This window comes from Microtus ochrogaster, chromosome 18 (assembly GCF_000317375.1).
Source record: "Microtus ochrogaster isolate Prairie Vole_2 chromosome 18, MicOch1.0, whole genome shotgun sequence".
Lineage (NCBI taxonomy): Eukaryota > Metazoa > Chordata > Mammalia > Rodentia > Cricetidae > Microtus > Microtus ochrogaster.
Genome location: NC_022020.1, coordinates 59,119,692 through 59,146,505, shown reverse-complemented (window position 1 = coordinate 59,146,505; position 26,814 = coordinate 59,119,692). Strand labels below are relative to the sequence as shown.

Sequence of the window (26,814 nt, the reverse complement as noted above, 5' to 3'; positions counted from 1 at the left end):
ACTACCTCGTGAGCGAAGAAGTCTGGCAGCCAGAGTCACAGAACAGGACCGGCTCGCTAGGGCCCGTTTCCCTCACGCCAGCCGCTGCAGCTGGAGCGCTTATCTAGGGGAGAAGGGGAGTGGGCTGATGCTGGGGTTCTCCTTTTCCTCAGTCGTCCAGGGTGCGGCCAGCAGAGCAGTTTTCCCTAGCCGAAGGAGGCTGGATGGAGACAGCGGGTTCCAGCGGACCTTGCGGTCAGGGTCTCCACCCTGGGAGGTGCAGCGGCTCTGCCTCAGCTCCGGACTCAGACACTGCGGACTCCGGATCACGGCTTCATCCACTTGCAGCTCACAGCCAGGAGCTCCAGATTAAAGAGGGAGAGAAAAGGATCGAGAAAAGGGAGGAGGATGTTTAATTCCGCTCACCGGGAAGTCGGGCGCGTGGCACAGGTTGGGCCACATCTAGACCCTCTCTGGGCTCACCTTCTCTTTGGGAAGGGTGGCTAGTAGCACCCCATTCCTACTCCGCAGTGGCAACAGAACGCCTACCCAAATTAAGGGCTTTCCTTCGCGAGCGAGTTAATTTCCCCATAATTCTCAAGCCTCAGGAACTCCTACCCCCCTACTTTCGGGTGAGAAAATGGTCTTGGAGAAGTTGGGTGACCTGTCCAGAGTGTCGCAGCTAATAATGAAATGAGGTCTTTGAAATGGGGTTTTTGTAACCTTAAAAAGCAGGCTCAGCGCACAACTCCTGGATCTGCCCAGCTTTTTGCACATCACGCTGCTTGCCCCTGGGCCAAGGCTGCAGGGCAGAGAAAGCTGGAACAAACGACCAAGTGGCTTTCCTCCCATCCCGACCCACGGCCTCGGGCGCTGAGAGACCATTCCAGCGCTAGCTGGCTCCCCATCTTGAAGAGGATGATCTCCGGTCTCCAGAGATCTCTTTCTCCAATGGGAGCAGCGTTTCGGGGAAATGTTCCTTTGTAGGATCCAGTGAGTGAATGGAGGACCTGGGGGGTCCAGGAATAGTAGGGGAAGCGGCAGCCGGTGGAGTGGGCCAGCGAAGTAGCTAGTCCATCCCTGCGGGCGTCCACGTGGTGGGTGTGTGGCACTTTCATTCAAACTTTGGGGAGTTCTCGGTTTGGCGTCAGAGGTATGACCAATCAGCGTTTCGAGACGGGAATAAATTATGCAAATAACCATCTGGCGATGGGTCAGATGACTCGAATACTTTTAAAAAGTACCTCTCCTGGAGCTCGCGGTGTGACAGCGGTGAGCCCCGACTTCGCAGAGGCTCCGGTAAAGCACCGGTCCGGCAGGGTAGCGCGTCCTTCCACGGGCTTTCCCCCGCCGCCGCGTCCAGCGATACCAACCTGCAGCTGTCCAGCCCATCACTTTCTGACCGAGATATGGCTGCCCACTTCTAGGTTCGGGAGGTTTTGGTGGTTTAAAAAGAAAAACCAAAAAAAGCATCAGCAACAACAAAAAACCTGTTAGAGAGGAGGGGGCGTGGCAGGGAAGGATGCGAAACCAGGCTCTCCTGCTCTACTTCTGGAGCGTCTATTGTTGCTTCCCGGCGGGAAGTCTCACAACCTTACGTCCCCAGGGGTCGCTGCGAGGTAATGTGCATTTATTTTTATTACTTTTTTCCCCCACTTCTTTCCTGCGCTGGGCCCACACAGTCCTGCGAACCCTTCTTCGGTCGTTTTGTGTCCGAACAAAATCCTTTCCCACTGCGCTGTGTTCTCCCTGGTGTGGGAGGCCGCTTGTCTTGGTGCTTAGGATGAGAGCATCCGCTAGCAAGCTATCCTGAAGGCTGCGGGGGGGGGGGGGGGAGCCGAGCCGGGAGAGTGAGTGGGCTGGAGTCGTTTCTCGCGCCTCCTCCCACTTCCATTAATCAGCGCTGTCCCGCGAGCTGAGATGCCTTCCAGCCTCACTTAAATTATACCATGATTTAAACCTTGTCTTATCTTTGGAGGTTGGAGAGGCCAGAAAATTCTTAGAGCTCTAACTTCCAGTGCCTCTCCCCCACCCCGCCTCCCTTCATCAACGCTTAGGTGTTTTGGAAGTTAAGGTGGCGGCATGGCGAGCTTCAGATTGATAGGTGATTGTAGGGGACATCTGGTCTGTAACTTCCTCCCCAAATAATTTGTCCTCCTCTGCCCATTCCCCCATTCTACCCCTTTCTTTAGCGTCTTTTTTTTTTCTCTTTGGTTCTGTATGACTCTCTCACCCGAGGCAACCTGGCCTGGTGGAGTGAGGGTGAGGTCATCTAGGGCAGTGGAGGGTCCCAGAGCATCTACACCAAGACTTACCACTACACTTACTCTTCAGATAGCACAGCCAGGAGCTACGAGTCCATGTTAGTTTATGGGCAGTGGGAGCTTAAGTTGGAAGGAACAGGAAAAACCTACTTACTCCTAGCCTGTTTCCAACTTGAGTGTTAGCTAGACGCTTGGCCTGGGGTGGGTGGCATCTCTAATTCCTTTCCTGAAGAATGATGTAGTTCTTTCATGTTTCTGTGTTCTGTGGCTCTGAGTATTTTGGGGGTGGCGCCATTCATTTGAAAACTATGGCTGCGTTCCAGTACGGGGAAGGAACTCTTGATGGCGGGGAAGGAACTCTTGATGACGGGGAAGGAACTCTTGATGACGGGGAAGGAACTCTTGATGGCGGGGAAGCCAGCGGAGAACAGACTAGGTGAAGAACAGACTAGGTGGCAGACTACCCTTGAGGGCCCTGATCTCAGCAGAGGGAACTAATGAAAGGATTTGTTGTTTTGTTTTGTTTTTAGAGACAGGGTTTCTCTGCATAGCTTTGGAGCCCGTCCTGGCACTCTATAGACTAGGCTGGCCTCAAACTCACAGTTGTCCACCTGCCTCTGTCTCCCGAGTGCTGGGATCAAAGGCATGGGCCACCACACCTGGTTTATGGGGTGCTGGGGATCAAACTCAGCGTTCTTTGCATGCTAGGCAAGCACTCAGCAACGAACTGCGTCTTAGCTTCCTTGTGTATTCTTTCAGTACTGGAGATTAAATCTATGGCCTCAAGCGAGTACTCAAAGCTTTCTACCACAGAGCGACATCCCTAGCCTTTTACAACTATCGTTTCTTCTTAGTATTTAAAAATTTGAAATCAGGATTAGCTAACTACTGAGATTTGCCTTCAGTTCATTCCGAAGCTCAGACAGGCTTCCCATGTTCAGTCTTCCTGCCCTCAGCCTTCCCAGTAGCTGGGAATTACAGCCCAGCCGTGTGCCACCAAAACTGGTTTTTCCTTCCGTGCTTAACTCTTGGGTGAATGAAGCTCCTGGATGTTCATTTGGTATCTCCCTGTGACTTCTGGGTAACTGGAGGGAGTACATTCTGTTTCCCTAATCCGTCACCAAGAGGGGATTACTCGGATGGTTGAGTGAGTGATGATGGGGGTCAGCTAGTAATTATCTCAAATGATGGTGCCTACCGGGTGTCACATGGCCATAGTGGCCATTAGTGTTGTCCTGGGAGCAAGGAAAGGCAACACTGTAAGTTGCAGAGAGCTGGAAGGGGCTGCTTGACTGTTGTGGGGGGATTTTCCCATGGCTTCAGGTATTTGCGTAGCAAACCGGTGCCTGTTGCCCCTGCAGAGAACCCCAAGAATGAGTAAGGAGTTTGAAGTAAGCGTTGGATCAAAATGGGAGTACCAGGGGAGCTGCTTGGACAGTGGGTCAATTGCAATTGACCCTTTTGCCTGCAATTGCAAAATCCCAGATCTCTCTCAAAACTGCAGAGTTTGCTGGGAAGTTGTATGGCAGGAACCTGGCCTTACAGGCTCTCACTTCAGCTGGAGGCAAACCCGATAGAAAGCTATTTGTAATCTTTCTGTTTTTTTCCTGTAGAGCATGAGCTGTCCTATGTTTCTCTGCAGAGATTAGTGCATTTGATCCACGGGAGGGGGGGAGGGGGTGCTACCCCAGACTCTGCTGGGGCTGTCATGTAATAAATATGTGGTATGTTCCCCAATGCTTGCCTTCTCCCTCTGATGTCACTGTCCCCCTCTCTGTCACTGTCTTCCCGTCCCCCAGTCCTGCTATAAAATCCAGGTTGGCCTGGAATTCATTATGTCACCTATGCTGGTCTCAAACTCATAGAAGTCCTTTTGCTTCAGCCTCCCAAGTTCTGAGGTTATGGGCTATAGGTGTGAGCTATCAGGCTTAGGAGAGAGAGAGAGAGAGAAAGAGAGAGAGAGAGAGAGAGAGAGAGAGAGAGAGAGAGAGAGAGAGAGCATGAACTCAGACTTGGAACTCTCTCTTTGGCCCATGCTAGCCTAGACTTTATAATCATCCTGCCTCCACCTGGTTCTGCCTCAAGAATACTGGTAATACAGGTATACACCTTTGTGCCTGGCCATAAAGATTTTGCTTTTAAATATGGAAATTTCTAAATTCTTGACTCAACTAGTCTTAAGCATTTCAGGCAAAGAGAACCCACACTCCAAAGGTAGGAATTTGAGGGAGGGAAGAAAGGAAGGAAAATCAGTCTGGTGGGGAAGAATAAAGGAAAGGAAGAAAGGCAGCTACTTATTTCCGAGCAACAGAATTCCGTTCAAGTGACTAATTAATATTCATGAAGGACAGTTATGATAACAGATTTACAGTAGCTTCAATTACTTCATGGCTCCTTCATACCTGCAATTTTGCTACTGTTGTAAATCTTCGTGTAACTATCAGACTCTTAGGTTGAGAACCACTGCCGAGGAAGGCAAAGAGGAAACACCAAGTAGTTGTGAAAATTAAAACCTAAGCGACAAGTAATTCTCTCAAGACTGAACTAGAAGTCTCTACCCCAGCCATCAGAAGGATTTATGCTGTTCTTCCTCCCCAGATGAATATCATAAGCCCACCGGAGTACCGGCTTCCACCAAACCCTCTGTGGCTTTTAACATCCGCACTTCTAAGGACCCAGAGCATGAAGGGTGCAATCTTGCCCTTGGCGACAGCCAACTCTTGGAAGACTGTGGCTTCAACATGACAGCCAAAACCTTTTTCATCATTCATGGATGGACGGTGAGCCCAGGAGGGGGTTCTGCAGCTTTTTATAAGATTTGATTCCTTTTGTTTTGGTCAATTAAAAAGAATAGTGGTGCTTCCAGATTCCAAACCCTCTCCCCCCCCTTTCCTTGTGGGCTGCTTGTATTTCAGACAGCTGTGAAGAATGTAATGGGCGCTTCTCAGAGGGGGCAATCTGGGCTCAGCAGGGTGGCATTTAGAGCTGGCATGCAATGGGCTTTCCGAAAGTGGTTCTCCTGAGGCCAGTGCCCAGCTCCCTTAGCTCGGAAGGATCTCTAATTATACTTAATTACATTGGCCAACCACTGCCTGGAGGGGGCCCATCCTGCTCTTGGAGCAGAACTGAACTGAGGCAACTTAACGGGCTCAGAGGCTCGGAGGGGCCAGCTGGCCTGGCTGGCTGGCTTCTGTTGGCATGCTGCCCTCCTGTTTGCATAGAGATGTGGCCCCGGTTAAAGGCACTGGGGCTCTTTCTGTGCCCTAGCTGAGCAATTTCCATTGAAAGGCCCATGACAAACTTCAACAAAAAAGGGCTTTAACACTCAGCTTCAGAAACTCTTGGCCAGCAAGGGATTTGTTCATTCATAGAAAGACAGTCTGTAAGAAAATGGCACTGTTAACGGAGGAGATTTCTGCCTGGACTAATTGGGAGGGGATATTCTCCCTCTTAGTGATGAGAAATTCATATCCGTTACATTAGATCTACCGTCAACAGTTGGGGTTGGGCAGGGGAGTCAGGAAGGTAGGAGTCTACCTTCTGACAGTGATGACCGAGGGCCTGTCTGTCTGCCTTCATCCCTCAGGACACAAGTGGAATCTCACATTTGAATTTCTCTAAGGTCCTCCCTCCTGTCAAAATGCAAATACTAACCGCCTGTAACTTACAAATGGGGAGCATTCCAGAAAGTTCTTTTGTAATGTGTTTGGAACTTGGAATGGTAGTTTCCCATAGAAGCAAGTTGTAAATAGTGTTTGGGTTCCCAGGCTAAGCACAGACAATCTATTTATTTGATAACATACGTGTGGATAGGTTTACAACTGCCTCTACTCACCATGTGTAACGTTTCTGTGGGAAAAATGTGTTCTGAGTTCTAATTTGGGATTCCAGGGGTGGATTTTTCTTACGCTGGGGTCAAGAGGGTGGTAGAGATGGGTTGTGGGAAGGCATCATTTGTTAGCTTGGTGTTTACCTAAGTGACAGTGTGTTTCTAAGGGAGGAGCTAATTCTCCACGGCAACCTTCGCTAACTCCTTGAAGGATGAACCAGCCCACTGACTGTAACAGGGATTCAGACTAACCTCTTGCCATTATCACCACCAATACCCATGTAGCAGACAGAAGGGCACAGTATAGCCTGGCACATCAACTGTGAGACATCTGAAGGGAAACCGGATACCTGCAGAGCACAGGGGGAAAGAAAGCATCAGGCCTTTCTGCCTCTGACCAGCTTACACATGGGAGAGAGGCTTCCTTCCTTCAGCAGCCACTGCGAAGGACCGGTCAGATGGGGGGAGGATCATGGGATTGCTGAAGTCCAGAAGGAGAATTAGAAGGAAACTAATCTTTCTGTTTTCTTTGCAGATGAGTGGCATGTTGGAAAAATGGCTGTATAAACTTGTGTCGGCCCTGCAGACGAGAGAGAGAGATGCCAATATTGTGGTGGTTGACTGGCTGCCCTTGGCTCACCAGCTCTACTCAGATGCAGTCAATAATACCAGGGTGGTGGGACAGAGAGTGGCCGGGATGCTTGACTGGTTGCAGGTAAGCAGGGATACAAGGGAGCCATCTTTATTAGGGTTTCCCCTCACCTTGAGCCTGCATTGTGTTAGGAAATGCGGAGCACGTGTAGTTACCATGAACTCTGAGGTGATGAGAATCTCCAGCATTACCGTGTTTGCTGAATTAAAGCACTGCATGAACCACTTCAAAGCCTGCTTGAGAACCTTGTAATGATTGATAGATCTCTGAAGTTTTCTGTTCTCTTATTTGCCATAGAAAAGTGTCTTGTGAGAGACTAGTTCCTGACCTTAGAAGCTGGTACCCTTAGGGTTGTTGAGAATGGCCAGGAGCCAGGTCTGGTTTTCCATCTGAAGGAGCCACAGACGGCTGCTCTTGCCTTTGGAGGGTGGCTGTGCCAAGGAACGGCAAGAAGGCTGCTTCAGATAGATCATCGACTGCATTCATTAAAACAGTGTATGCAAAGCACATCTTGAGGTCTTCATTTACTTTTTATAATTTAACTATTTTCCTGAGACCAGTAGACTTAGCAGGCAGGAGGGACAAAGGGTCTATGGACAAAGTGACCCTAGATGTTGAGCATTTCCAGCCTGACTTTCCCTTCGCCCGGGAATCTTACGGCTCCTGGCAGAATCCTGGGCAAGATTTGTGAGCAATCTTTGTTTGCTCTGGGGTGCTGGAAAGAGTGTCTTCTGAACCAGGGGTCAAAGCCTCACCTCAACACGGCCCTTGCCTTCCCCAGCTGAGTACTCTGGAAGGGGTCACTTCTCCAACTGTGGGGGTGCAGGTAGCTTAAGGCGAAGAGTCAGAGGCTTCTGGGGGTACAGTAGCGGTCAACACTTAAGAGGACTGGCAGGGAGCAGGTCACTGCGGTGATGGCTGGCACTTTGGTCTCTGAGGGTATGTTACCTTTGACCTCTACAATGATTCCTTCGTGACCTCTACATACTGCCCCAAAGAAAGGAAACCTTGTGGGGAGCTTGCAGAGGAAAGCTCAGGTATACCTCCTGTGGTCCTAGCTTTCACCCAGCCCCTTGGTAATTCAAGTGCCACCAAGCCCTTTAGAATCCCTGTCCCTGGTGTGGACCATCCATAGTGCATGCCAGCAACACTGGTGATGCTGCAGGGACTCTTAGGCCTGTGACCCCTGTGATGCTTCTGTTATGATGGACAAACTGAATTGTTGGTGGCCCTGAAGGCTCAGGACTACACTCTTGAGCTCACGCTCCTTGATGACTTTTTTTCAGGAGAAGGAAGAGTTTTCTCTTGTGAACGTTCACTTGATTGGCTATAGCCTTGGAGCACATGTGGCTGGATATGCTGGCAACTTTGTGAAAGGAACACTGGGCAGAATAACAGGTAAGATCTGCTTCTACCATGTGTGTATATGAGCTGTGTTAGCCATGCCCTTCCAGGTGTATGTATGAGCTGTGTTAGCCATGCCCTTCCAGGTGTATGTATGAGCTGTGTTAGCCATGCTCTTCCAGGTGTATGTATGAGCTGTGTTAGCCATGCCCTTCCTTGTGTATGTATGAGCTGTGTTAGCCATGCCCTTCCAGGTGTATGTATGAGCTGTGTTAGCCGTGCCCTTTCATGTATGTGTATGTATGAACTGTGTTAGCCATGCCTTTCAGATTTTCTCCTTCCTGGGAGAAATTCAAGGTGGGGGAAATCTCAAGGTCATCGAGCAATTGGAGCACAGCTTGGAAACCCCTGGTCTAGTTCAGGAGGTGAGGGCACAGGCAAAGGTGAGTCAGCTTGCTCAGGGGCAAATAGCGAAGAACCGAAGAGCAGAGGCCAGAAGGGAGCCTGGGCTTCCAAGCTTCTGAGTGTTCACTTTTGGTTCACACACGAGATTTGAGATATGAGTGGTAGAATTTGAATCCTGCCTCTGGTTTATATTTCATCAACCAATAGCTTCTTCCCATGATTAAGGTTGCATCTTTATCTTGACAGTTACTATTTAGAATGAGTGGTTGAATTTTGTGATATTGCTATCCAGGGACGCAACAGAAAATGGAGTTTTTCTGTATTGGAAATCACATCAGAGTGAATTTTTAAAGCTTGAATTTGGACTAAAGTATTAAATGATTATGAAAAATGTCAAAGATATTTTATCCATTTTGGGGATCTTTAGGTCCACAACAGAGCTTCCTCTATACTAAAATTGTTGGTAAATTTGTTGCCCTGACTTGTTTTCTCCTCCCAGCATTATTTTATAGGCATTAACTCCTAGCTCCCTTCTGATCCCTAATATACTATGAATGATGTCCTATATTGCTTTCTGTTACTATAACTGAATAGCACAGACTGGACAAGTTATAATGCATAGGAGACCTTTTTGCTTCCTGGCATCTTTTTGCTGAATGATAACATAGTAGGGGTATCACATGATCAGATAGAACAAACCTGCTAGCTGAGATCATTCTTTCTCTTATAAAACCATCAGCATCATGTTGGAAACACCACGGAGATGACTTTACCTAACGCTAACTGGCTCTTAAACATCTCACCTCCAAATACCATTCTTATCTGGATTTGGGATTACTCTTCCTGCCTATGAATTTTTCAGGGGAGGATACCTTTAAGCCATAGTCAGAGAGCATCTAGAAGAAAAGGTAGGACCTCTGCCTTTCCCTGCAATGCCTTTAAACTAGGATTTAGGTGGAATGGAGTCTAAAAGGTTTGCACACACAGAAATTAATAGGCACACACACAGAATCTAACAGAGTTAATAGGTACATACACAAACTCTAATAGGTGTGCACACACAGATTAATAGGTGTACACACAGAGTCTAATAGGTTTGCACATACAGAGATTAATAGATACATACACAGATTCTAATAGATGTGCACACAGAGTCTAACAGGTATACACACAGAGTCTAATAGTATATATACAGGGCCCTAATAGGTACACAAACAGACATGCATACAAACTCTTCTAGAGCCAGTGATTCCAACCAGCATAGCTTGAGAGCCCTTCTTCCTGAACTGTTGTGTCCTGGGGGTTGAACTGTCAAAGGAGGCTGTGATTGTGTGCCCATTCTCCAGTGTTCCAGAACCGGGCCAGCTGGATGCACACTGCAGCAGTCATGTGGTCTCTCCCAGGGTCAAGGTCCAAAACGTCCTTAGCAACGAGGACAAACCAAAGATTTTGCTTTTCCTTGCTTCCAGTCTGAAGTGAGATAGGGCTGGTTAGAGAACTTTCCAGTTCCTTTTGCTTGTTTAGGTGGTAGCTGCCGTGGAGAGGGCCTCTTGTCTGTGACCAGCCGGGGAACTGGAGGGACGCTAATTAATGTCACATGCAGTAGCCCCGTGTCCTGAGAGCAGGCCCTCCCCTCCGACCTCTCTGAGGAGCAGAGGCCTGGCGTCTGTCCAGTTGCTTGCCACACACTGTCGTAGATGTCTGAAGGAGGTAGGCTGTCTCTGTTCTTCTTCAGGTTGGTAGGCTTCTCATGAGAACCTAAGTTATCCATAAGAGGATGGAGACCACGGCTTGTGTGTGGTCCTCAGGGAGTGACGCCATGGTGCAGAGGCCACAGGGGTCCTTAGCTTGGGGCCTAGATGAGATTTGAGTCCCAGCCTTGCTTGGCTGGAGGGTGTGGGGCTTGCTGCGAACAGCTTCAGAGAGCAGTCTGTGGTGTAGTAGGGGAGAGGTCATGTATTCATAACTGAACTTGTGTCCAGAAAGTTATGAGCAATAAGCAAGTGGGTGGCTTCCTTTAAGAAACATGCATGTGGCATACATGCTGTGCAGGCTATAGAATAGATGCTATTTAATGTCCACTCCTCAAGAACATGATACTTCCTCCATGCTATCTCTAAGCCATGCAGTAACCTTGCAGTTTTCGCAGTTAGGGGAAGGAGGAGGTCTGGATGATTAAACAATGAGCCCAATATCTTGCACACTATAAGTAGCAGGTCTAGGAGTCAGTCCAGGTTACTGGGTTGCAGGGCCTGCCTTTGGCTACTATCTAAAAGTATAGATAAAATGCATAATAAAAAGTAGATCATGTCACTTTTCTCCTGAGCTTGTGGGCCAGGGATGTGTGTCACGTAGTCCGAGCAGGGAGCTGGGTAGGTGAAGTCCCACACTGGCCTGTGAGGCCCCCCTCAGCTGTCGGCATTCCTCCAGCACAGCTTCGTTTCCATGGAGTTCCCTGTCTGGTGGGGACCTTTGTCTGTACCAAGCAAAGAGTCCCTCTCTTGTATTGGTTGCAAAGCATAATGTTCCCCCTCTTCTTTTCCTCTTCGGTGCACAGAGTGAGAGGCAGGGAGAAGTTTCTGTGTCGTACAACGGCCCTTGCAGCCTATGCAGTAGGCCGTTGTGGGCTATTCTGGAAGGGCATACTATCCTGCCATCTTCCTTTCGGTCCTAGGCTGGGGCTGAGAGCTAAGTATCCTGGGATACCTTTCTGCTGAGGTCACCCATAAAATCATCCCAAGTTCTGTAGCTTTCTGGTTTTAACCTCCACCCGTTTCCATGAGTAATGAGCCCAGTGTATTCACTTTACGTGTGAAACAGTGACCTTCACCCTCTCATGTGGCTCCCAGTGAGCTCACTCGTTCTTGGTGCTGGATCTGGGGAACGTGGTTCTGTTACCCCTTGCCTCCTTTTAAGACACAGATTCAGATTTGCTGGGTATTGCGACGATTGCTTTAATTCCAGCAGAAACAGGCAGATCTCTAAGAGTTTGAGACCAGTGTGGTTTACATAGTGAGTGTTCCACATGTATGGGACATGCAGGTGGACAGAGGCCAGACCCCTGCTCCATGGAGAGGTTAGAGGGAAGGGCCTGCTTTTGAGACCTGAGGGCTGTTGCATGTGGCACTGATTAGCCCTCTGTCGGCTTCCTAGCCCCTTGTCTCAGAAATTCAAAACAAAACAAACACAACCCAACAAAATGGCATAGTTCATGACCATGTTAGCTCCAGACCTTAGCGTCTCTAGATTGGGGTCTCTCAGGCTGGGAAGGGAGACTATGTGGGCTGGTGGGGATTTGGGATGTGTATGTATGTATGTGTGGCAAGGCCATGTGGCATCTTTTAGGAAGTTTAGCTGAAACTCTGGCCTGTCCCCTGTAGATGTTAGTTCTCTTACCTACAAGTGCCACAAATAACAATTTTCCCCCAAATCACCAAATGTCTCTTGAGGACAAAAACACTCTCAGTGCCCAACGTTGTTTTGGACAAAACAGGGCCTAGCCTGCATACATCTTATTCTTTTTTCTTTTTTTAAAAATAATTTATTTATTTTTTTAATTTTTCTGTGCATTGGTGTATGCTGCATGCATGTCTATGTCAGAGTGTTGGATCCTCTAGAACTGGAATTATAGACAATTGTGAACTGCCATGTGGCTACTGGGTATTGAATCCAGGTCCTCTGGAAGAACAGCTAGTACTCTTAACCACTGAACCATCCCTCCAGCCCCTACATCTTATTTCTTAACTCTTTCCAAATCCTTTTTGTGTGTTGGTAGAGCAAAGAGCTTTTCTGGTTGGGATAAATCCAGTTTGTATAACCACAGCTCGAAAATGAATACAGATAAATCCTCAATCTCTTAATTTTTCATATAAATGAATTGAGGCCTGAGGTTACACTTCAAATATGATCCTGAAGAATAGGAAAAAAAAATTCAATGTCTTGTTCACAAGCTACCGACTTATAGGATCACCCAGAGAACCAATCTACATTTCTGTGTTGTATGGTAGCCCTGGGGGACCAGAGACTCAGACATCTGCACTTATACTTTGAGAGCCTGTTCATTATTTCTTTCTTTGAAACATTGTTTTTATGTTTGTATAGTTCAGAATGAAAAGACAGTGTTAAGTCTCACTGCTGTGTATACTTGGCCAGTTCCCTCCCCACCTGCTCTCCTGATGTGTGCGGATGACTGCTCACTTGGGTGTCCTTCCAGTGTCTTTTAGAGCCACATGGTAGAATTCAAGTTTATAACAAGCTCTTTCACATGATCTGAGCAGTCCAAAGCAGGAGAACCAGTGGGCCGTGTAGAGCGGCTTTCGGGTTCAACACGGAAGGTCTTTCTCACCGTGGCTGCAACACAGAAGGCGTGGTGAAGTCCGGTGTTTGGGTTTGCAGCATGTTGAGCTTTGGAGGTGCTTTTCTCATCCATATCTGGGCCTGGGCCCTGGCCTGGCTCCTAACTAAGGGGAAGAGGGAATCCAAATACAAACCCTCTGGTTTGGGGCAGGCAGAGTTCTGCTGCGGAAGGTGCCTAGGGGCAGATGGCTGGGATGAGTGGCTTGGGTCAGGAGCTGAGTTTATTCTAGATGCTCTAGTTCTCACTCCTGTGGTTCCCCAGAGCTGATGGTGGGGTAAATCTTGTGGTTACTAGGCTGATAGAGGCATCAGGGCTTCAGAAAAAAAAAATGTAGGTTCTATAATTATAGGATTTAATTCCAGGGGTGACATATTGGATCAACCACATATGGGTTCCTTATTTATTTTTTTCCCCAGGCCTTCTACGTCTGAATTTGGATGCTGGCTCAAAGAGCATCTTCATTCTACAGACTTGGACTCTAAGTCAAGGCTCAATGTCTTGACTCTTCTGACAAGTCCATCTTGGCTTTCTTTGCTGCAGGTCTGGATCCCGCAGGCCCCCTGTTTGAAAAAGTGGATGACGACGGGAGGCTGTCTCCGGATGATGCAGACTTTGTGGATGTCCTGCACACCTTCACAATCTCCCTTGGCATGAGCATTGGGATCCTGAGGCCCGTGGGTCACATTGACATCTATCCCAATGGGGGTGATTCTCAGCCAGGCTGTGGATCCAGTGATGTCTTGGCATCTCTTGCATTAGGAAGTGAGTTTGTACTTAATCTGCCTTGTGTTTGGATCCCTCCATCCATCTTCTAAGTCATCCAGAGCTGTCAGTGCAGCCGGCACAGTTTACGTCATTATTCACGTCTCTTCCCACAGTGCTGAGTCATGCTATTGCCTGTTAACGTTCATCTGCTGGCTTACGTTTCCAAGTCACAGTTATCGATTCATTTTCTTTTATTATGAGACAGGCTCTCACTATGTAGTCCTCACTGGCCTGGGATTTGATATGAAGACCAGGCTGGGCTTGAACTTACAGAGTTCCGCCTCCCACTGCCTCCTGAGTACTGGGATTAAATACATGTGCCACCAAGCCCAGCCTTCATTTCTGATATTACTATTCAAACACATATTAAGACTTCACGACTCTACCATACAGCTTCTCTTTAACACTATTTTACTCTTTTTTCATTTCCTTTTTTTTTTTTTTTGAGGCAGGTTCTCTCAAAGTAGTATTTGCTGAACTGGAGCTTGCTCTGTAGAATAGGCTGGCTTTGAATTCACAGAGGCCCTTCTATCTCTGCCTGGGAATGCTGGGAATAAAGGAGTGTGCCACCACTCCTGGTCTTCTATTTAACTCTTAGTATATGAATTCTCTTCTCTTCCTTTCTCTGAGTGTATTAGCATTGCCCCCCCCCCCCACACACACAGGGTAGACAGTTAGATGGCTGCAATGGTCTTAAATTCCTCTGTATGTTAATAGGCACTTGGAATATCACTGAGCCGCTCTATCACACACCACCTGCCTCAATAAACCTATCCCTTTCAGCGACTATGGACTGTGTGGTGGAATCATCCAGAAGTGGTTCATTTCATGTGTTCTCAGTCCCTCTGTTTCCTCAGTGATCACAGAAGCGGCGAAATGTGAGCACGAGCGATCCGTACACCTCTTTGTCGATTCTCTGCTGAATCAGGACAAGCCGAGCTTCGCCTTCCAGTGCACGGACCCCAACCGCTTCCAAAAGGGGATCTGTCTCAGCTGCCGGAAGAACCGTTGTAATAGCATTGGCTACAATGCCAAGAAAATGAGGAAGAAGAGGAACAGCAAAATGTACTTAAAAACCCGGGCTGGCATGCCTTTCAGAGGTAACTTACCTTCAGGCTCCCAGGTACCCTGTACTCCTTTTCTTCCTTTATACTTTGTAGCAGAACAGGGCATGGAGCAGCCCAGAGCTGTGGTCTATGTAGCAAGTTATTAAAGACCAATCATATTGTGTATTCCCTAGTAAAATGGCTCCTTTAAAAATCCAGGGTAAGGACCCCTTTTGTGATGTAAATGCTACCCCATAATTATCAATATCAATATCTCAAAGTTCCATGTAAGTGTTCAGCAGATGGGCAGCGAAGTATACAGAAGCCTGAAGCAGTAGTTTTTACTTCTGTAACCTGCTTATGATATTTTGTAAAACAGTATTTTATAAATGAAAACCCTGAGACCTAGAGAGGTCTATACTTTAGTCCTTAATCCCGTGTCACACAGTAGAAAATAAATAGCTCGAAGTCCCCAAATATCTGACCCTCCAAGTTCAGGACACTTCTGCATTGGTTCCTTATGCTATCAGGTGGAATAAGACCAGAGCCCGACTAAGGCTAGCCAGGGCCAATAGGATGCTTTGTTTCTAAACTTCAATGTGCTTTGTGACTCTTGAGATGACAAGCAAGGCTCACGAAGGCCTTTGTTCTGTTGCCCATGCAGTCAACCATTATCAGATGAAAATCCACATCTTCAATTACAAGAGCAGTAGAGACCTCCAGCCCGTCTTTAACGTCACCCTGTATGGCACTAACGCGGACTCCCAGAGCATGTCCTTGAAAGTGTAAGTGTGAACATTCTTTGCAACTTCGGTTCAGGATGGAGAACTAGTTAGTCTGAGCTCGAGAGTGCAAGGAAGACGTTGGAAGAAGTCCAGGAGAGTCAAGACGGCTTGCCCAGGGGAGGAGCTGGGCGGTTCTAGCTGGGATCTGTATCTCCTCTTTCCTCTCGTCTACCGTGTGTCCTCCTTCAAGTCCTTGACTCGGAGGGTTTCAGGGAGGGAAGCTCCCAAGATGAATCAGCTGCGTGAGAAAGTGCTGGATCAGCCATACAGAAACTGCTGTTTCATCTCAGGCCACGCCTGATACCTGAGGCCTTAGGGACCTGGGAACTCTATGAGGGTCATCCCTGGATCTTCTGTAGTGATCGTCTGTGGGAGGGGTGCATGGAGGTCTGGAGAGATTTGTTCAGTTCCCACCAGACACAGAGCATCCTGCCAAGCGCTGTTGTCATTGTGAAGAAATATCAAGCCAGGTGTGGCGGTGCAGCCGGGATCCCAGTACTTGGGGAGGCTGTGGCGGGGAGAATTGTGAGGTCTGGACCAGTCTGAGAAATTCACTGAGATCTTGTCCACAAACAAATATAAGGGATAAAAAAGGGAGGGAGGGAAAAAGAAGGAGGCCTTGAGAGTCATACTCTTGCTGGAAGACAAGGTTTGGGCATCCACAATTGCTAGCGTGATACATACGGCAAGGCAGTTCATGTAAAATGGAGAGGAGGCAGGAAGAGAGGGAAGGAAGAAGGGAGAGAAAGGGAAACTGATGCCTCTTGGCTGAGGAACAGCATGCTTGTATCAGGAAGGTCAATTTGCGTTTCTCTTTTCTGCTCTTCCTTGGCGCTGTCTCTTAGGAATTAGTGGCGCAAAGGGAGAGCTGCCCAGGAATGGTTTTGATAAGAAGTTAGGCACTTTGGGCAAAGTTATCTGTCAGCGTAGAGTGCAACCCAGCTTCCTGTGTGGTCCTGTGAAGTGGGGACGTGGAGGGCATGAGGTGGGCGGATTGTGCCAGTTTCCCAAGGAGGGAGGGGAAGGAAATGAGCTTCTCTTTCACCTTACAGAGTGGAGAAGATCTGGCTGAATGCCACCAACACCTTCCTGGTCTACACGGAGGAGGACTTGGGTGATCTCCTGAAAATCAAACTTACCTGGCAGGAGATATATCGTTCCTGGTACAACCTGTTCAATGAGATTTACACCTTCCTGTCTCAACCCAGAAACCCCTCGAGGGAGCTGCACGTCCGAAGGATTCGTGTCAAGTCTGGGGAAACCCAGCACAAGTAAGTGTTCCTGCCCTTCTTGGCCTTTGGGAGACAAGGGTACAGCTCTTCAGCATTTCCTCCTTTGTACAAGTAATACCCAGAGCCCTCTGCCCCCAGCTGAACTTTATCTATCGTTGCAAGGGCTATTACTCCCAGATAAGGGCTTCTGGAAACGGCGATACATCTTATGTCCTGACTACAGCTCTCAGGAGGAGGGGTGGAAAGGGCTGGGTTGTCTGGAGCTCAGTGCCTGCTCTGTTTGCCAAGTCCTGTGCCGGCCCAGAGGAAGAGGCCTTTCCCTGGACAGGGCTCTCTGCGTGTGCTGTGTTAAGGGGCAAATTGGAGCATCTGGGTACACAGTGAAGTCTTCTACAAGACCTAGCCTTCCTGAGCCCGCTTCTCAGAGTGTTGTCAAGTCTCCTCCAGAGACTGAGTCCTGCTGTTCACTTGGGGTTGTGGCTTCCACCGGCAGAGAACTCTCTGTGCTGTGCCAGCTGGCAGCCTTTGAGTCCTTTGAACCCCAAACTGGAAGATCCAGACCTTTGTATGTCAACTCTTGTTTCTGAGCCCTAACTCTGCCAAGAAGGGCGCAAAGCCAGTGAGGCTCTGGAGATGCTCTTCAGCAGAGGAGAGTTTCCTTCCCCGACCTCTGCAGTGGCCGCCATCAGCCTCAGGCTGGAGGAAGCGGCCTACATCCGTTTTTTCGTCTTTTCTCTGACATTGTCTCCACTCTAATTCTTCCTGTGTCTTGTTTGCGTCTATTGTCCTTGGCCAGGCTGGCAGCAGAGGGAGTGAATTGGCACTTTGGATCCATCCCTAGAGTGTATTCTAGGAACCTGTGTCTTGGAGAGTTTTTTGGGCGGGGAGCTGTTAGGGCCTAGGCTGTGCTCTCCAAAATTGTACCTGATCTCCTCCCTGGCGCTCTGAGGGGCAGACTGGGCTGAAGGTGTGACTACAGAAGTACAGTCATTATTATAAACAATTTCAGGTAGAGCAGACACTCATTAAATCATCTTTGAGATTTATCAAGTATAAGCAATTTCCCAAATTGTGTTCAGATAGAAGATTGCGAAACTCGCAGAAACATTTGGAGTCAATTTTGTGCCTTCCTCTCTGCCCTCAACTTCCCTTCTTCCAAACCAGATAGAATGAAAATTTTGCCTTAATGAACTTGTGGTAGTGTGATCCATTTATGCTTTTATGCCCATCAGTACCTTTGTTTATACCCACCAGCAGAATGTTGGATTGTTTTAGAGGAATCCAGATTTCCCATGATTGGACACATGTTTTATGAGTTTGTTTTAAACATTCAGATGTCTGTGGACTATATCCAATAACTTTAGATATAGTCTGCTGATAGGTAACTCTCCAAAGTGTTTGGACTAGTTTTCAATCATGGCCCCAGCATCATGGCTTCCCTCTTTTCCTTCCTCTCCTGTGGTGGGACACTGTTGCCATTCAGGTGGGAGCAGCTTTTCGGACATTGTATTAATTTGTATTTTTTGATCATGAGTGAGGTAAGCTATCTTTTTGCAGGTTTATAAATATGTAGGCCCAAAGGTGCTTCGACTCCCCCACGAAAGGTCCAGAAGATGACTTTTTCCCTGCCTCAGCATCAGGGTGAAATATCCCACAATGTGTTGGGTCATCAGTGTGGCAATCACATCACCAAGGCTATGTGGTTCAGCCACAAGCTGTTGCTTCCCACAAACTGTTAAGAAATGGTGATTATCAGATTGTTGACCCTTTCTATGTTTCTGGCTGTCCATGAACTGAACCTTGTTTTTAAAGATTTAATCTAAACATTTAAATTAAAATTACGTGTGTGCATGTGCGTGTGTGTGTGTAGGTCTGTGCACTTGAGTGCTGACACCCACAGAGTCTAGAAGAGGACATATGGTTCTCTGGAGCTGGAGTTACAGGTGGCTGTGAGCTGTTCCACCTGGGTACTGAGAACAGAATTCTGGTCTTCTGCAAGTGCAGTTTGTGCTCTCCAGTCCAAACCTTTGATTTTGACACGTAGTTGAGTTCCGAGTACTCTTGTCATTGGGTATTTCATAGCAATGTCTTATAGGGACCTTGAGTCTGGTGGAAAGGCTGACCATTGATTTCAAAACCCCTAAACAGTTTCAAGCAGCGTAACTTATTCCAAAGTAGAACAAAACTTTAATTTTAAAGTCTATCTTGTGAGCAATGACAATTACCAAAGCAACATTCATGTAAAGATATGCCTTTGTACTAAGGTCCAGAGTGGTCAGGTTCATGGGGACTTTGAGAGGGATGAGAGCTTCCAAGAGGTCATGGCCCCAAATAGTAGGCAGCCTTGTAGGAAAATAGAGAGGAAAAGCAGGAAATGTGTGATCAAGCTGCATAAGACTGAATCAAAGCAAGATAACATACTGCAGTTCTGCATCAGGGATGGGCAGTGCTGCATCAGAGATGGGCAGTCCTGCAGCAGGGATGGGCAGTCCTGCAGGCTCTGGAGTGCATATAACATGCTGAAAAGTTTCTCTTTCCTTTCCCATTTATGTTGAATCCAGAAAGCACTGTCTAGAGTTTTGGTTACAACAGTGGGTTCTTTTTCTTTTAGAATGACATTTTGTGCTCAAGACCCTAAGCAGACTAGCATCTCTCCTGGCCAAGAGCTGTGGTTTCACAAATGTCGGGATGGCTGGAGAATGAAGAATGAGACCAGGTAACTTGCAAATGGCCGCGGACAGAAAGTCCCTCATTTATAAAACCCACCTGGTAGAGGGTGAGAGACAAACACCTCAGGGAATGTGACTGTCCCTTGCTGTCTTGTCCTCTCTGTGCTCACTGTGCATGTAAACACAACCCCAGTACTGGTGACCATTTCCCCTCATCTTAGGTTAGTGATTCCTCCGTAGTGAGCGGGGCTGGGGAGAAGTCTCGTTTCTTACCTTTCTTCTGCCACCCAACTACAGTCAGTAGGGTGAAAGGGAAGAGTATTAGATTTTGTTAGATTTCTCTGGAAACCAGACTGGTATGGGCGGGCCTTAGCGGGTCCAATTCTCCCCACTTTTGAGGTACAGGATTGCTTGTGTGTAGAACCAAGTGAGACGACAGAGGGGCTGGCTGTCCTGTGTCACCACACTGCTTGGTGTCAACCACATGGATTCAGGTGGAGGAAGGTCTACAGCATGGTGTGTGGCAGTGGGATCCCCGGTAGAGCCGATCTCATGCCATTTAAACCAAAATCATTCTAAGGATGAGGGTGACTGTCTCTCTAGCCTCTCTCTCCTCCTGCCCCTTGTCCACAGCAGAGGTCTGGATGATAATCCTGCCGTGGAATGATGTGGCATGCAACATGTGCCCACCTGCATCCAGAGACTTACAGAGTCCTTCAGTTCTATCGACACTCTCAGTCGGAAGGTGTTCTGGTCCCTGGGTACACTGAGAAAACTGAGGCTTGGGAAAATGAAGTCTTTTTCCCAGGATTCCCTAGTGTGTGATGGGTCGTTTTACGCTAAAGCCTGCTCATTTCAGTAGGGAAGTTGCACCTGCTCTTCCAGTGCAGGGAAGATGCCACTGTTTAGGTCCTAATTATCAAGCAAGCCATCTGCAGGGATTCCCTGTGGTTGTCGGCTGCCTACCCGGCAGGCCTGATTGCACCCACCTCTGATCTGGCTTCTGTTAAGGAACATCAGTGTATCCCAAGCTTGGTAAACACAGATTTGTGGGGTCTGAAGACTGCACCCCCATTAAGGGCTGCAGTCTAGTGCGGGCTCATTTGATCTCCCTCTATCATTATTTTAATTTTTTTGTCTGTATTTAAATTGACCTCTTTCAAAGTGCTTCTGCATACATTAATTTCACTGATAGACAGTAAGTATACCCTGGAAGGGATGAGGTACTTCTTTTTCTGTTCTAGAACACTCTAACTTATATAATTTGGCTTGCACTCTTTCTTTTTGGGAAACGAGTGAGCCCTCTATTTCCTCTCTAAGGCACACGAAGCAATAGGAGTCCAAGCAATAAAGGGACACTCGGAAGTCAGGGCATTCTTCGGCCCAGGCAGTGCCATTGGGTTTCTCTCTTCTTTTTTTTTTTTTTTAAAAGGTATTTTATTTTATTTTTTTAACAAATATTTATTTATTTATTTATTATGTATACAATATTCTGTCTGTGTATATGCCTGCAGGCCAGAAGAGGGCACCAGAACCTCATTACAGATGGTTGTGAGCCACCATGTGGTTGCTGGGAATTGAACTCAGGACCTTTGGAAGAGCAGGCAATGCTCTTAACCGCTGAGCCATCTCTCCAGCCCCCGGTTTCTCTCTTCTGACATGAACGTGTTCACCAATAAGGAGACTAAAGTTCAGAGAGCTCCTAGAGTTGAGAATAGGATTCAGGTCTCTTGACTCAACGCTTCTCTTCCCGCCACAGGGGAATACAGTATGCTTCTAGATAAAGGCAAAGAAGGGTGATGGTCCTCCTTACACTTGTGTGTGTGTGTGTTGGGCAAAACACATGAGTGCATTGACTGTGACAGGTGCACCTAGCAGCCCAGACAGGCTCCCGTGGGTGTCTCTCACAGGGAAATTTTCCATTGCTCCTAAAGCAAATCAGTAAAACGGCTGGCCCGTGTGCAGAACACTCAGTCTCAGTTCACACCTTGGTACAGGTTTGCTGGTGAGTGAGCTAACACTATATTCACATGGTTCCTTCCAGTCCTTTTGTGGAGCTGGCCTGAGCACCCAGGAAGCCCTGAGGCCCTCACCCGCCCACAGCCCGCTGTCCATACACATGGAGGAAAGTTACTGTTGAAGACCCACGGGATGGAAGACCTCAGCCTTGGTGCTGGAGCCCCAGGAGGACCTTACTACTCACTGGCCTCAGCTTGCTTGCCCTGTCAACCGGGACTTCTCCCAGAGAGTCCCGTGCCCTGTTGAAGTTCTAGCTGATGATCCTAACTCCAAACTTCCCTTGACCCCTCGGGAAGCTGTGTGTGATCACTGGGATGGTCAGAGCCCTGGTGCACTCTGGGCCACTCTCTCACTGTGGCTAGGTGAGCCCTGGCTTTTTCTAGCCACAGGCAACACAAGCTCAGAAGTGGCTTTGTGTGGAAGGTTGACAGATGCTTGGCCTCACTGGACTTTAGTGACAAGTCTTTCCCTGAAGACTCATACCACAGTGACAGACCTGTTGCCCACTGAGGGAACAACAGGTCAGGTTGATGCTAATTCTAGTGTTCTCCCATGTGAGACTGACAGATCCTAGTCCTATTTTGGGTATCCCATCATGCTCCCCAGCTTGCCTTCTGAAACTCACTCACTGTTGGCATTTTTATTGAGCCCTTCAACTAATTACCACAGGGCAGTAGATACACGACTCAATCTTTGCATCTGGAGCCAATGGGATCAGGATCTCTGGAATCAGAGTTCACTGGCCCATGGTTATGGGTCTACTGGTTATGGCCCACAGGTATGCCTGTGGTTAAAGACAGCTGGGGCCAAGGCTACTGGCTGAAAAAGCTGAGGAGCTGAGGCTTGTTGTGTGCCATTTCCTCTAAGGACCATGCTTGATCACTAGCAGAGCAGCAAGCAGAAAAATCATGCATGGTGGCCACGGTGGTGGAGCAAAGTCTCCGCTGTTTAGGGAGCTAGACAGTATTGCATGTCTTCTACATGTCTGCTGTGCAGAAACAGCCCACCCTTGACAGAGCTGGCCTTGAGCTTTGATACAGTGCTCTCTCTTTTATGAAATAGCTTGCTTTCCTATCAGTGCTGTCTCTGTGGTAAGCTCCTGGGAAAAGCCTCCTGGTTTATGTCTTAACGTGAACTAATAAATGTGCTACCCGAGATACCCTTCTGTAGTTTCTAGACAGCTTGCGTGTGTGTTACCTAATCAGAGTGTGAGGCAGCCGGTATTTTTTTTTGTTTTGCAAAATCAAGGCTTAGGGAAATTCAGTCATCTGCTTAGATGGTATATCAAGGTGGTGGTGGGGCCAAACTGAGGCCTCGGTGAGGTTTCCTGGAGGCAAAATTCAGGAAATCCTCTCTGCCACTCCACAAAGATGTCTACAACTATTGCCTATCTGTGTGTTCCTGATGTGATAAACAGGGATTTTTTTCCCAGAGCTATCCATATAATCCAAACTGTTTCATTGGTATACAACCAGAAGACCGCCTGGGCGAGGACTGACAGCTGGGGGGTGGGAGAGCAATCACTCTCTGTATTTAGGTTTTAGATGGACTTCCTTTGTATCTGTACTGTACCAAATTTGTATTGCCGTTTAAAGCCAAATTTCCGAAGACATAACCAGTTGGGCCTTAATGCAAAGAGCTCCCTTAAGCCCTCAGTATGCCTCTGCCATTGCTTTCTAGCCAAAGTCGAGCTTGTTACTGGCCATGCCTCCTGGCGACTCCCAGCTTCTGTGTTTAGTCATGGAAGCTTGGAGAACTGAATCCCCTGGGAGCTGTGTATTTATCCATTTGGCTTGAAGCCTTGTTTGTATATCTGATGCTTAAAAAAGGCTTAGACCACTATTTATTTCTTGAGTGTATATAATGTATAATGACAAATATATGGTTGGTTTTTACTTGAAGATGAAAACATTTCAAGATTTTTTTAAGAAGTTTAATAGTAAAATAATAAAAACTATACAACTCTTAATTGTCTGGTAACTCATTTCTTGAAATTGGAAACAATATGACTGCCCAGGTCTTGGACTTGATACGTAATTACTTTAGTATAAGATACAGTCTCTATTTGAGCAGGAAGTAGACAACTGCTTTCAGTAATGGGTGGGAAAAACGCTTATCTGAATCACAAAAGAGCTGAGGGTGGATGTTTTTAAGAAGAGGGAGGGTAGCGGGATATCAGGGGCCATTGTGAACACAGAGGTTTGGTTGTATGGGCTCAAATGACAGTGTCATAAACTGGGTGGAGCTGGTTCCTCGACTACACTGAAGTTCCTGCTAGGACAAGGGGCAGTCAGGTGCTTGGTCTTTCCTGAGCCATCCATAGTGTGATCTGTGCCTGCCTACAGCCCAAGGTGTCCCTTTAGGGACTCCTCCAGCAATGGGAAGGTGAGAAAAGAAAGAGGAGCCCCCTTTTCTAGGGGCTGACTAACAGTTGTCTGGAGTCAATCACGAGGGGCTGGGGTTCTGTTTCTGTTCAGGATTCCCATGGGCCTAACGGAAAGCCCGCTGTTGGATATAAAAAGGGAATTGGATATAGCCATCTGTTTACTAGAAATTAATTGTTCTCCCCTGGAGGCGGGGGATAAACCAAAGTGCTGTTTAAATTATTCAGTCTGGTAGTCAAATTTTAGTATACAAAGGACGTATTCATTTTCTTTCTTTCTTTTTTCTTTTGCTTGTCTCCTAAGCTGGTCTTGAACTCATTGCTCAGTATGTATGTTAGGACTTTAAGTTGAGGTGGATTATATAAATTTGACTTTATTTCTAGTCTTAAATATTAAAACACTTTAAAAATAGTTTTTAAAACAGTAACAAGCTAATTACAAATGACTTCTCCTACAAGCCAGCAATACAGTGTTGCATTAATGCCATCAAAAAACCCAGGTGATTGGTGAATCCAACAGATCTTTCCCCAGTTTTACGCTCCTGTGCCTATAATTGATTTTTGTTGTTTGTGTGAGACAAAGTCTCCCTGTTATCCCAGGCTGACCTGGAACCCATTCTGTGACACAGGTTGCCCTCTTGCCCCAGCCTCCAAGTGCTGCTGTTACAGGCATGTATCTTCATACTCAGCAGCCACACATCACTGATATCAGATCCTGGGTCTGTGCAATCCAGGTTTAAAGTTGACAGTAGTTTCCAAAACCAGTTTGTGCAGTATAAACAGCCATGAACACCCCTGTAAGCTCCCAAGAACCAATGTCTTGAGGTTCCTCTCTTAAAGAACTGCAAGGGTAGGTATGAGTGGTCCCTAAAAAGAATCTTGATGACTTATTGGCGGCCACATCTCCCAGGGACATGGACATAGTATGGTGGTTTAGGACACCTCTTTACATTGTATTACTGTGTCTTCCACAGTGGTATGCCAGCATGCCAAAGTACCTTGCCCAGGATCAGGGCAGACATGTGACCCACATCAACTGAAAGTCCATAGTCCCAAACTTCCATTGATCCAGGCCTTTGGTTGAACTGCACATTCATGTTCTTCCAGCACTAGCACCGTGGCACTTTTTCTCATCACAAAACCACTGTTAAAGGAAATGGACAAGTCAGTTATGATTTGAGTTTGTTCAGAGCCCAGGCTGGAAAATCACACAAGAGATGAAGGACTAATGCAAAATTCCGAAACCCCAGCCACCACTGTATCAGCATCATCTTGGTCATAAATCTGAGCCTTCCACGGCATGAGCTCCTGTGGTACACACAGTACAAGCTGCAGATTGGAGTTCTTATTTGTACTGAACGCTTCTCTGGTCCACTGCCATATTTATCACAATCTCAGTTTCAGAGAATAGGCTGACCTCTTAACTACCTTTGATCTGAAACATCAAAGCAGTTTCAGAAGCAGCTTCAGGAGGACGCAGTCTCACGCCAACTGCGGCACTGGCATCTGTTGGATCATGAGACCAAAGTGGTCAGCTGGGAACTACTGCCCAATGGCCGTGATGGCGGGAGAAGTCATGGGCTTGTTTGTTTGTGTCTGATTTGGACACAAAGCTTTGTTTTTGGATTGGTCTTCATGAGATCTTCTTGGCACAAGTGCAACAATACTTCTAGAGAGTTTCTTATCCTCAAGAAGTGAAACAATCCCACTTTCTCTGAAAGAAGACAATCCCATGCCAGCTGAGTCCCAGCAGCAAAGGGAACCACCTACCCAGCGCCTGTGACAACAGCCTGCCTGTCAAGTCCAGATGCTGCACAGTTCAGAAACCTCCTTGCGTTTCTTATTCAACCACCACCAAAATCTCAAAGATCAAACTGAATGCTTTTAATCTTTAGGAAATTTGACGATGTCATTGTGATTCAGATGGACTGAAACACACTCATAGCAGGGTCTGGATCCTGAAACAGGGCTGAGAAACCCTTAAAGCATTTAAAACGAGAACGATACTCTCTGTAAAGCACCTTAGTGATGGCGGGGATACTCACTCTCCATTCCCACAAAGGGCATCGAACTAGGTTTATGATTGCAGCTGGATTTGGACTACACAGAATTGGGTACGTTGTTAACTTAGTTCAAGGGTCACCACAGGTGTCACACATCAGAGGAGAGGGCAGACATAGTGTTTTTGGCACAGTAGAGGAAGAAGTTGAAATTGCTCCAAGGCAGAGGCATAGTCTGGGTGACTCCAAGGTTTCTTGTTTGACTTGGTCATTTTGAGCCACTCTTAGGAGACTTAGGAGAATCTCCATGGGCCTCTCAGAGGCTCTTCAAACACAGAGTCTATGACAATATCTGGGACAGAGTGGGTGTGAAATGGCCAGTTACTGTGAAGTGAAATCAGGTTCAAGGAGACCTGCTGCTTAGGCAGTAGAGGGGCTGACTGGCAAGCATGGAGAATGACCTCAGAAGTCCCAGCATGCTGTTCAGGATCACAATCACGTGACTTACAGATAACCTTGTAGGATCTCTGCCTGTTCTCTTAAGGAAACAGACATAGAAGGCTGAGGTGGGATAGTGAGTTCAAAGTCAGCTTGGGCTGTAGAGCCTGTCTTAAGTAACCCAACCCAAAATGAAGAATACCACTTGGGATGCTGGGAATAGCAAATGTATATGTCAAAATTAATTTTTAGTACTTTATAAGTACTAAAAAATTTTGACTTGGGAAAAAGACCATAACATTTAAACAAAATAAAAATAAGCATCTTTTTATTTCTATGTAGAAATTTTATATAGAAGGAGTTTAGTAATTACTGAAAGAAATGGGAAGTTACTCAGACAGTGGTGAGAAATAAGTCTCATTAAGGGGGAACATAAAACTAAATCCCAACCAACACCCCTTCATTGCCAGTGGGAGTGCAAACTGGTATAGCCCCTTTGGATGTCAGTATGGTGATTTCTCAGAAAATAAGGAAACAACCTACTTCAAGACCCACTTTTGGATATATATCCAAAGGATGCTCAATCGTGCCACAAGGACATGTGCTCAACTATGTTCATAGCAGCATTGTTTGTCATAGCCAGAACC

General features: G+C 47.2%; 1 protein-coding gene across 1 annotated transcript; it reads left to right on the top strand.

Moving 5' to 3' along the window:
• The first annotated feature begins 1,254 nt into the window (after positions 1-1,254).
• On the top strand, positions 1,255-23,248 carry Lipg (lipase G, endothelial type). Its single transcript, XM_005356267.3, has 10 exons — positions 1,255-1,598; positions 4,842-5,023; positions 6,608-6,787; positions 8,011-8,122; positions 13,371-13,592; positions 14,453-14,695; positions 15,306-15,426; positions 16,479-16,697; positions 19,270-19,374; positions 21,372-23,248. The coding sequence occupies exons 1-10, from the start codon at positions 1,502-1,504 to the stop codon at positions 21,391-21,393; spliced, it is 1,503 nt and encodes a 500-aa protein (XP_005356324.1). The 5' UTR covers positions 1,255-1,501; the 3' UTR covers positions 21,394-23,248.
• Positions 23,249-26,814: the final 3,566 nt, after the last annotated feature.